The sequence below is a fragment of the Lolium rigidum genome, chromosome 6 (genome assembly GCF_022539505.1).
Source record: "Lolium rigidum isolate FL_2022 chromosome 6, APGP_CSIRO_Lrig_0.1, whole genome shotgun sequence".
In the NCBI taxonomy this organism is placed as follows: Eukaryota; Viridiplantae; Streptophyta; class Magnoliopsida; order Poales; family Poaceae; genus Lolium; species Lolium rigidum.
The window spans coordinates 89,713,702-89,726,275 of NC_061513.1; the positions used below are offsets into that span (position 1 = coordinate 89,713,702).

The 12,574-nt window shown below is 41.1% G+C and overlaps 1 protein-coding gene across 1 annotated transcript; it reads right to left on the reverse strand.

Moving 5' to 3' along the window:
- Positions 1-8,041: 8,041 nt before the first annotated feature.
- LOC124658833 (E3 ubiquitin-protein ligase Os03g0188200-like) lies at positions 8,042-9,064 on the reverse strand. Its single transcript, XM_047196840.1, has one exon. It carries the CDS (start codon positions 8,959-8,961, stop codon positions 8,347-8,349), a length of 615 nt encoding a protein of 204 aa, XP_047052796.1. The 5' UTR covers positions 8,962-9,064; the 3' UTR covers positions 8,042-8,346.
- Positions 9,065-12,574: the final 3,510 nt, after the last annotated feature.

The following is a 12,574-nucleotide window of genomic DNA, read 5'->3' on the forward strand; positions in this document are numbered from 1 at the left end:
ATTTTCCTTTTCTCTCCGTCCAAATTCAAAACCCTAGCTCCCCCAGCCACCGTCACCACCGCTGATGGGGCATCCCCATACCTCGCTGAGGGCGCTATCATCACCGCCATCCTCGACTCCGTCATCTGGCGCAAGGAATCGAGCCGAGGTGGTCAAAATCAACCGTATCGAGCTCGTCTTCCCCACGGACGGCCGAGCACCGTCGTGACCGCCACATCCTCGTTCGGCCATCTCTGCACCAGCTGAGCATACCATCACGCTCCTGGTAAGCGGGGGATCCTCCTGAGCTACCTCCCCATCTCCCTCTCGCTCCGTAGCTCTCTGTCGGCATGTATCTGCGCTCGCCTCCGCTCGGCCTCGTTGTCGGCGAAGCTCCGGTGACGATTGGCCAGCGGCGCCGCCACTATTAGGCTCTCCCCATAGTGTCGCAGATCGAATAGGCTAGTCTTACCGTCCGCGGGAGCACCACAACGCCGCCGCCGTCGACGACTAGCTCGCCGGCAGTGACCTCCACAGCCACGTCTGCGATTTTGACTCAGTCAATGACCACGTGGCTGCTGACATGGACCATTGGCCCACTCGTCAGTGACCTGGGTAACACTAGCCCTGGTGTGTTTAGTATTTTTAGTTTAAATCAAATTCTAGATAAATATCTAAAACTTTGAATGAATTTAGAAAATTCATTATAACTCAGAAACGTATAAATAAGATATCAAAATTCTTAGAAAAATAAACTCTATTCAATAAAAATATAATATGAAATTTTTATTTTAAATAAAAATTTAATTGTTTAATACTTATTAATTAAGCCTTTTTAATTCTAAATTCAATTAAAATTCAATAATTAAGAAAAGTTTCTAAAATAAATAAAAATCAGTAAGTAAATAAAGACAACATTAAAACTAATTTTATTTAATTGTAACTTATTAAATCTGTATTATTGGAATTTAAACCTTAAATAATAATTACCTTAATTATTAATTCTTTAAAAATAATAAAATGCCAAATTCAATATTGTTTTTATTTCAAAGTTATTAATAACTTCAACCTTATAGTGAAGTTATTAATCCAAGAACTTTAGGGTAATTAGAAAACCCTAGTTCCATAAGGAAGAAAACTAGAAACCCATCATTTCATGAGAAACCCTAAAACCCTAACACCATTAGGAACCCTAGCTTCATTATTCTATGTGAACCTTAATTTGCTTCTAACCTAAACCCTAGGTTAGAACATGTGATCATGATATTTTATTTTCAATCATAGAACCATAATAGCAACTAAACAATTGCCATGTCCACATAAAATGTAAGAAACCTATCACTAGTTAATTGCTATTCCATGTTGTCATCCAAATAAAACTAGATGATCAAGTAGGATCAACCAAGTGTAAACCCTAGTTCCTAGCCATAAATATATCAACATTAATTAACCATGCTTAGCATCACACCATTGTGATGAACCCTAATATCAACCATGCCAACATTGTGCATCATTTTCCATACACACTGAACCCTACTAGTGTTAGATACTTATGAAATATCCTATTTAGGAACTAACTATTCCTTACTTAGTGGATCCAATAGGAAACCCTAGACAACCTCAACCTTAATTGTAATAATTCTTATTCCTTAAGAAGTATGTTCTTCAAAAGTTATTCTTTTGAAGTAAATAGAGAGTATTCATCAACCCTACCTAACAGGACCTATAAACCCTAGCTACCTAGCACCAGCAAGATATACCAACCTTGATAGCAACTATTTATAATAAATTGCTTAAGACACTTAGGCTTAACTCAATCCTACAAGTTCTAACTATAGATGAATCCAACATTGTTGGGATCCATCTACTACTTACTCAAGAAGCTAATTTGGAAACCATAGTAAACCATAGAACTCCAAAACCCTAATTATCATACTTGTTCTTTATTAAAGAACATGTTCTTTAAATGTTATTCTTTTGAAGTATATAAGTAATCATAAATCATACACTATAGAACTTAAAAATTGACAACTGTCTTTACTTATTATACAACTACTATCCCTAGGTATGTATGATTGTTACTATGCATTCTACCACTTGCTTATGATTCTAAGACAACAAAACCCTAATAAGAATCTTGTTTGTGAACCACTCTAAAAGTGCAACACACCCTGAACTAATCATTATAACTCACTAATCCTAAATCATCGGGGTTAGGTCACGCTTAGAGCGAATGCATCTCATACTTATGCATTATTGCATCCTTGCCAATCTTTTAAACATCGTCCTTACCGGACGATGATGCTATTTCAGAATTTGGAGTTATTGCGTATCGAAGACCTTGCCTGCATAATCTTGCAGTCAAGAAAGGCAAGTTCATCGCTTTTTCATGTCATTTGAGTATTTTTACCAAATTACTTGCACAGTACTCTACTTATCACTCTTGCATAAAAATCAAAAGTACTATTTTCATAACTATGAATATGACTATGTGGTGGGCAATGGAACCATGGTATGTGTTGATATGGTGGAGGTTCCATTGCAATGGGTTTATATCCATCTAGGATTAAGCAACAAATGTCGTCCAGTGATTCTTGTGCCGTAAAACTCGTGTTAACCATAAGATCTGGAGTGGGACGGAGTAGTCAATTGTATTTCCACCTTTCGTTCATCAACGGATGCGCTTACCGTAGACACTTGATCCTGAGGGACAAGCGGTGGGGTGGGGATCCCATTCTAATTCCCCACGGTAATGCGGTCTATCATGGATTGTAAGGGTTGTCCGGGTCGGTCTATCTATGGTGTATAGGGCAGGGCATATAAATTGTTCGGAACGGTCTACCTTATTGGTATAGGGGAGAACAAATGCCTGGGTTGGTATCTCCATAGATAAAGGGCAGGACAGACTTACAAAAGGGTGGGTGTGCGAGGTAGCGGAGGAATATGATTGGCTAAGACCTTACTCCTGGCCTCACACCAAAGGAAGTGTGGACGACCCTGCAACTCGGTTGGCAACAAGGATAAGATCTCTTATGGGTAAAGCAACACACCTCTGCAGAGTGTAATGAATCGTGACCTATCACTCCCTGTTCTGGGTTATGGAACTGCGAACGCTGCCGGAAAGGAACTCCATGAAGTTCTAGTAAACCGGTGAAGGCTGACGGACATAGTTCTTCTGAATAAAAGCAACCTTTTGAAGAAATGATTATCAAAACCTGCATTGGTATTAGACTTTCTGGTCTAATGTTGTAGCTAGTGCATTAAACACCTCTTTCCTAAAATGAACTTGTTGAGTACGCTCGTACTCATCTCACTCTTAAATCCCCTGCTTAGATATGGAGGCATCGAAGGAGGATCTACAGTGCAACTCGAAGACCGAGGAGTCAACAACTACTTCAAGGGACTGGAACCTGTCAGAAGAGACAAACACCACATCCAACAAGGATAAAACCTAGATTAGCCATAGAAGGGAACTAGCTTCCTAAACCTAGTTCCTATTTGCTAGAACCTATTCATAGCCTCTATAGCTAGTTAAATACTCTACAAATAGAGTCCGTGCTAGGATTAGACCACGAGTCATTCTTCTGGAGATTAATTGCAGTTTTACCTCATTGTAAAGTAGGAGGCTGTGTGAATCTTTTGTAAAGAGTCAGTGTTGTAATTCTATAGACATACCTTGGACCCGCATATGTTTCTGTTGTACCACTCTGAGCGATATAATACTAGTGAAACGGTGTTTCATTGGTGTTATATCAGACTTGCATACTACACCATGCAGTGGTATGCCGGGTCACCACACTATCTTATGAAGTTTATATGTTTGCAAATTGCAAGTTGGGAGTTAGTATAACCATGCTTTCATGGGGAACATTTTCGACATTGCACTTATATTTGGTTGATGTCATATTCTTTTCTTTATGGATGCCTAGCGGTGCGAAATAAAATGGTAACATGTAAGTCCATGGAGTTTGTATATGAGTTAGAGAAACGTCTGGGCCGCTAATCTAAGCCATGCATCATTCATGGTGGAGATTTACAGCTAAGCCATACTGATCATTCTATGAAGCATTTGCAATAAAAAAATCTATACCCATAATAAATAAAATATTGTTGAGATGCTCACTGTCTGTTTGTTTTGTTATTTTGGCATGGGATTGCTCCTACAAGAGTACCTCCATATCATTGGGAAAGAGGTACCCCGTTGGTGGTTCTCAATGATACATGTATACTTACAATGACAAGAAATTATTTGGGACCTAAATTGAGTAGCATGAGGTTTAGGTACTCGCATTCAAGGGGCATGAGATTTTCAACTTGTGATTTGCAAGCATATAGCTCATTTTTGACTCACATTAACTTTAACCATTCAAGATGCTTATGATAGGGGAATTGAGAGCTCAAAGCTAATGGGTACCATACTTTTTGGAAGGTTTATAAAGCTTGTTTATCTTGCTTACTCTCCAAAGAGTCTCTCTTTTAATTTTATGTTGAGTCTTCATCTTCTTCTTTATGCACCAATTAAGAGAGCATAGTTGTCATTCTTAGTTCAATGTGCATAGTCCCAAAATTATTATTCATTGATTCATGATTGTGCTATATTGCTTGTTCTTAAATTACTTGTATCTAGTCACCCTCTGAACTTTGAAGGTGTCCTAGCATTTATGTTTTGCTACTTCATAAAGGACATGTTGAGTACCACTTTATTATGTTTACTCTATGCTCATAAACAAACAGTTGCTTTCAATTCACTATTATTCATAATCCGTTGGTTGAGTTACTCTTCTTGTTATAACATAGTTGCTAAGTTCTATTGAATTATATCTATCATGCCTATGTTTAGAGTACTTTGATCCCAGCTCACAATGCTTTACATGCTTGATCAAGACTGTGTTGGCTTCATGTCACCTCAAAAAATATTTTGTTATCACTTACCTACTCGAGGACGAGCAGGAGTTAAGCTTGGGGATGCTTGATACGTCTCAAACGTATCAATAAATTTTGGTGCTCCATGCTTGTTTTACACTAATTTATATATGTTTTGCTTACACTTCGATGCACTTTTATATGATTTCTGGCACTAACCTATTAACAAGATACCACAGTGCTAGTTCCATGTTTTCTGTTGTTTGTGTATTTCAGAAAAATTGTACAGGAAATATTCTCGAAATTGGACGAAGCAAAAGCCGAAGTCAATATTTTACCGTAACGAAGATAGAGTCCAAAGGGGAGATGAAGAGGAGGCGCAGGGAGGCCACACCTACCCTAGGTGCGGCCTGGCCCTAGCCCGCGCCTAGGCATGGTGTGGGCCACCCAGGCCTCCACCAACCTCGCCCTTCCGCATATATAAATCTCCTAACGCAAAAACCATAAATATACAAGCCTCCATCCACGAAAAGTTCCGTAGCTCCGCCGCCATCGCAGATAAGATCCGGGGGACAGAAGTCTCTGTTCTGGCACCCTGCCTGGACGGGAAATAACCCCCGGAGCCATCTCCATCGACTCCACCACCATCTCCATCACCGTTGCTGAATCCCATGATAAGGAGTGAGTAGTTCTCCCCCAGGGCTGAGGGTTGTACATATTATAAATCAGTTTTTTTTAAAAGAAACAGAAACAAAACGGAAAAGGATAAAAATGGGAGAAAATCTCAAATACCACGATCCTGTTGGACCGCGGCCCAGGTAGCCAACTGCACCCACGCGGGGGTGTGCGGCCTGGGGTTGGCGCCGCACTGGTCCGCGTTGAGGAGCTCCCTGGGTTCTCTGCGTTGGAGATGGCCTAAGATTCATCTACCTAGTAGAGTATAATTGATCTGGTTGGCGGATATGCTATGCGTTGGCCATTGAATTGGTCGTCATTATTACCATTTATCTATGACGATAGACTATAGGGCGCGCACTCGATCTAGTGACCACCATTGCAAAATCTCCTTAAAGTATAAAGTCCAGTACTCTCTATGTTCATAAAAAATGTTACATTTCACTCTAAATTAGATATATTTAGACATTATTTAGTGTATAGATATATATATATCTAAATTTAGACAAATCTACAACATTCTTTTACGAAAAAAGAGAGCAACAGAGATAGAAATGAAGGTTCAGTGTTTCAACCGCATCAGTTCCGAATCTTTAAATTTGCCCCAAATGTATCTCGTGAACGTATCGATTCTGACACGGCAGTGCAACAGGATGTGAGCCCACACACGGTGACTGTTTTTCTTAGGAAAAAACGCAAAGTGAAAATTGCTAGGGCCCACAGCAGAAATACCCTTGCAACTTACCTTATCCTATTATTCATCGTGTAGGCGACAACACGATCGCCCAAATTAGTGCCTGAAATTTGATATTTTCTCCGATTCATATTACTTGACATTAATATAGATATATCTAGACATATTTTAGTTATATATATATATCCATTTTAGCATTAAGTAATATGAATAAGAGGGAGGTACTATCAAGGGTGCAAAGAAGTCCAGTGTTGATCAATCTAGACTAATCTGGGCCTAGCTCGTACAATAAAATGAGCATGCTCAATTTGACTCCAGCCAAAGTTTGATTTGCAGGCTTTAAGATACTACTTTCTCCAATCGATATTAACTGTTTCTTATACACATGGGGTGTTTTGGAACATGAAAGTATATGCTCCATTTATTTTGAAATGCATCTTACAGATTTTAGTTTTAAATATATCTATAATAGCAATAAATAATATGAATCGAAGGGAATATTAAAAGCTACTCCCTTCATCTCAGTTTACTAGTCTTCCCCGTATCCCTATATCGCCATTTTAACCTATATAATATAAATTATATAATGCAAAAATTATATCATTAGAAAATAGAACATTTAAATTAACTAATGATATAATTTTTGTAACATATAACTAATGTTAACTTGATCAAATTTGCGATCTAGGGGTATGTGTACACCTAATAAACTGGGAGAGAGGGAGTATCTTTAAGCAATGGTAGTTTGATTGTCTAACTGATACGGGCATAAAGGTCGAGGTGAAGCCCAATTTCAGGACTCCACCTAGCTAGTTATCTTAATTATTGTATTTTATATTTATGGTCATATGTGGGCTAATTAGGGATTTTAATAAGTTGAGTCAGTTTTGGTTTGGACCTGTCCAAACCAAGTTATAGAGGCCCACAAGGGCTGGCCAGCCACCATCCCCTCATATAAGGAGATGGTGTGGCTAGGGTTAGGGATAGAGAAGTTTTAGGTTAAAACATTTGCGTGTGTTCACGTGTATCATCCCTTCGGGGGTACGGCGCTGCCGTTTATCTAGTTCGTAATATATCCGCTGTGAAGGTTCTTGTGTTCATCAAGGATTGTCTAGCCCAGGTTTTGAGGCGTATCGTTCATCGATCCGTTGCTTGCTGGATTCGTCCCTCTTGAATCTTATCCAAGCTGCGTTCATCACGTTTTTGGGAGATTCTACTATCCCGAATTCTCGCTGTGAAAGATTGGGCAACACCTTAGGAGGATCTGCTAGGATCCCCTTATCACTAACTTTGTGGTGAAGAAAATTTAATAAAGGGAAACGGTGAGGATGGGTCCATGAGGACTTGGACTAAGGTGGTAGGATTGCACAACACGTGCTCAAACAGTCTGGTGACTACCAATAAACATAAAAAAGTACTACTGTCAAAGTTTACGTAACCGCTTTAGCAATTCAAGCACTGTCGAGTCACTGTCGAGCTATAGAAGTTGGTACATATTCAGCACGTGTGTTTTTTGACGACTTTGAGTTGAAAATCTTGTCGATCTAGCCTTGAGCATTTTTTTTTTCTGCGAAAAGAATCCTAGCGTTAAGAGAAATATCGATCAGTACAAAGCGCATCAATAAAGTAGAAAATCTTGTCGATCTAGCCTCGAGCATTCCTTGTGGCGCTAGCCACAATACACTGAATCCTTGTCTGTTTAAGATTTTATAAGATTCATGCAACATTTAGTATCGCCGAATGAATAGTTGAATACCACCCTTCTAGAAATACAGAAGCAAACTCACTGTAGACACAATTAGATCGCCATGATTGGAAAAAGGAGGGAAATTAAGAGAGGCAGGTGAGCCGTCGTTATCCATAAAAGCAATCAGGCGAGCCTTATTTACCAAGACAGGACAGGACAGCAATAGGAGCCATGCACCTATACATCACCTTTTCCTTTTTCTCCAAGAACACTACATCACCTTTTCCAGAGAGCGAGAGATTAATCGACGTACCAACTACGTGAATGTGAAGGAAGGAAGGAAAAAAGTGAAAGAAGAAAAAAGAACTCTGGCTCTCGCGCGGTAGAAATGTACCAAGCGGATGATCGGAGCGAATGGCCGTCCGGCATTGATCGTTTGCTGGCTTGGTTACATGTGCCACAGCGCGGCGCCGTGGGGGTAGGAGGCGCCGGCGGCGTACGAGGAGGAGGAGAGGTCCTCGTGCTCTTCGTCTTCGACGTAGATTTCGTCGTCGTCGAATGCGCGGGCGCAGGCGCGGGGAGGCTCGGAGGGGAGGAGGCGGTCGCGGCAGAGCGGGCAGGTGGCGCGCGGGCGGAGGAGCCAGGCGTCGAGGCACTCGCGGTGGAAGACGTGGCGGCACCGGAGCTCGCGCACCTCCTCGCCTTCGTCGATCCGCGACAGGCAGAACACGCAGTCCACGGCCGCGTCCGTCCCTTTGCGGTACACCGCGACGGCGAGGAGGTCCAGGAACTCGGGCGGCAGAGACTCGTCCTGCTGGAAGAAGCCGCCGCCGCCGCCGGACACGGCGGAGGAGGATGAAGACGACGAATAGGAAAGGTGGCCGGCGCGCGCGATGCGGTAGCCGAGGAACGCGGACCGCGAGGGCCACATGTACCCGTCGCCGCGGACCGCGAGTGCGGCGAGGCGGACGACGGCCTCGGCCACGACGACGATGAGGAGGAGGCAGGGGAGCGAGAAGGCGGCGAAGAGGACGGAGATGAGCGCACTGGTTACCTCCACCATTTTGATTCTTGGTTTGGACGCTTCTTCTCCTTCGCGGCGGAGCCAAATGACAAGCTGGCTGTGGGTGCTCTGATCGGCAGCTCAGAGATTTTGTATATTTACGGGATAAGCTAGAGAAATGGCCTGCGTCGGGTGCCGGCAGTACGTGGTGCCAGGACACTCGATCCAGCCTCGGTGGCGGCGACAGCACGTTATCTCAGTCTTCAAATTGCACAACAAATCATATTACTTGCTCCAGGTCAAAAAGTTTTACTCCAGCACGTTATCTCAGGATTGAAATTGCACAACAAATATATTACTCTAGGTCTAAACAAGAGATTTAGTATAGGCGTTTGATTCAATACAAACCCCCTCCTCCCGAACTCATATAAACTCAAACACAAAGACAAGTGAGATCGATAAATACTCCTTCATAATTGAAGGCATGATGGTCTTTTAAAAAACTAAACAAATATGCTTAGCTATGTACAAAACCCGTATGGTCCAATTTATTTGTACCAATATAAACTTATGAAGTATAAGTAAAGATAGAAGTAGTATGTATGTACGTCGTTGTCGGCTCATATGCGGCAACTTTGCCGAGCGGGTGGTGGCCGTGGCATGTTGGCGGGAGGCACGACAAGGTGGTACTTGCCGGCCATGAGGTGTTGCGAGGCGGTGCATTTTGGAAATATGCCCTCAAGGCAATAAATAATATGGTTATTATCACATTTCATTGTGCATGATGAATGGTTATACTCCATACTAGAATTGTATTAACCAAAAACATAATAAATGTGTGCTTTCATAAACAACACGGTGTTCCTAGTAAGTCTCTACTAGACTAGTCCGTTGGTTAATGATGGTTAAAGTTTTCTAACCATAGAAATATGTTGTTAATTAATAATAGTGTCATGTCATTAGGAGAATGACATGAGAACAAGACCTAATAAGCAAATCAATAAGATCGTGTCACTCTGTTTAAATTGTTGTAGCTTTCAAATGTCAACTATCAAAATCCTTAGAACACGAGATTATGTTACTCCCAGATACCGCAAGAATACTTTAGGGGCATCAACCCTCACTTCGTAATTGGGTGATCATAAAGGTGTATAAGTGTATTTCAGGTATCTCAGAAAGTTCTTATTTGGTAGCATGTATCAAGACTGAGATTTGTCCGTCCATCATGATTGAGAGATATACTCATGTCCCGCTCGGTAACACACATTTTATATCACTTGCAAGCACATGACTAATGAGTTAGCCACATGAATATTACAGTACGAGTAAAGAGTACTTGCTAGGAACGAGATTAAACTAGGTATGTTGATACCGACAATCAAATCTCGGGCAGGTAATATCGCGCGACAAAGGGAATGGAATATTGGATTGTTTGAATCCTTGGCATCTTCGGTCGATAAAAATCTTTGTTGAATGTGTGAGAATCATTATGGATATCCAGGTCCGACTATTCATTATTGATCACAGAGGTGTCTCGACCATGTATGCATATTCTCGAACATGTAGGATCACACACTTAACGCTCATTTTCGTTAGGGTAGAAATGATTGTTAGACCAAAAAAATTATTGAAGTCTCGAATGTGATACAGGATGTCACGAGGAGATTTAGAATGGTCCGGAGATTAGGAATCATATATGGGGAAATAATTTTAGGATTTCAGAAAAGTTTGGGATTTTTCTGGTATTGTAACGGGAAAGCTCTAGAAGGTTCAATGGTGTAAGCCAGTGGGGCCCACCCACATGGACCAAGGGGTGGCACACTCACCCACTTGGTCTAGGGGCAGCAGCCCCCCTTGTCCCATGTGGCCAGCCCAAGGGAAAATCTAAAGAGAGGACTACCGAACGAAACTTAAGGGGGTAAGTTTCCCCCCTTTGGCCACGGCAGAGCGTGGCACTCCAACCTTACCCGCCGCTCTCCCCTCTCCTCTCACACCTCCTCCTCCCTATCAGCTTGGCGAAGCCCTACCGGAACTCTATCACCACGCCGTCGTGCTACTGGAACTAAGGCTCTCTCTTGCTGGATCAATAGAGTCATCATCCAGTTGTACATGTGCACATCTCGAAGATGCCACTCGTTGCGGTGCTGATCGGATTGGATCGCAAGGAGAACGACTACATCAACTATGTTGTTAAACGTTTCCGCTCGTGTTCTTCAAGGATATGAAGATCCAATCTATCTCGTTACTTGCATCTTCCTAGATTAGATCTTGTCTATTCCTAGATTTGATTTTGGTTTTATTCGTATCTCATAAGAATTTTTTGTTTTACTTGTCGTGAATCGCATCAGTGGTATCAGTGAAAGATCTATGCGTAGATATTGATACGAGTACAACACTTTTCGTAGTGGAAGTTGATTTTATTATTTCTACCCCACCTGTGTCTATTGATTTGTTTTGTGGGATAGCAAGATGCATCGGCCCAGACCAACTTTACAGTCTTCGAACTAAGACTATTCATATGCAGCAGGTGGGTGTCATAGCTCTTGCTATAGTTGAAACCTTCTTTGCAAAGAGGTATTTTAAAAATTAATAAGCAACTTGCACTATCAACGCTGTGGTTTTTTATGTGTAGGTAAGAATGGTTCTTATGCAAACATAGAAGCCACATAAAACTTGCAAACAATAAGGAGAAACTTGCAAACAATAAGGAGAGACGTATAACTTGTTTTTGCAAGACATATGATGTGATATGGCTAGGATATAGATCAAAGGCGCAAGAAAATTCTATACCATGTCACATTATATTGTGTGTGATATTTATCCAATATGCACCTTGTTTTGCATAAGATGATCCCTCACTTAAATATCAAGATAAAATGTGTTCTCTCTTAATATGCACTGTCGCTAATAGTGGTGGAGGACGAGCAAGAATTATGGTATGGCTGATGTCGATAGCTTACAGGAAAAAGTCATACATCAAACCGAGATTGGGCAGTGGTTCTAGCTTAAATTTTGGTTAAGTAATAGGCTATAGTATTGAAAACCAAATTTAGTTATGGAAGATTCCCATAGCTCGCCATAATGGGAGCTCTGCCACTCGTCGCAAAATTTTGTACTTTTGTAGCACCTCATGATGATCGAGTTTATAAACTCTGCGTAAGTTTGCATACAACGGGTGTAACCTAGTTTTACATATCCGGAAATACTTGGATTAAACTTGAAGAGCTTAGCATGTAGATACATGACCTTAGAATATACCGACATAAAAGGTCAAACATGAGTCGTATGAATGACATGATCAACATGATGATGTTCACCATTAAAACTACACCTTACATGACGATCGGACTTGGTGTAGTGAATTTGGATCACGTATCACTACACAACTTTGAGGTATGTTGAATTTAGTGGGAGTTTATTAACTTGAACTATTATCATGAACAACTAATCAAAGTAAATTTGGATAATGCATAGTAGTCATTGGCATCCATTATCTACCATAGACTTAGCTTGTTAATTTGAGATATAAAATTAAATGATTTGGTAGTAATTATACGGACTGGTACTGTATTAGTGCCAAGTTAAGACTAAGTCATATTGCAAACTTTCGGTAACCCTACCTAGCTCAGTATGATTTAATAAATAGTATTAATCTAAGAGTGTGTTATCACCA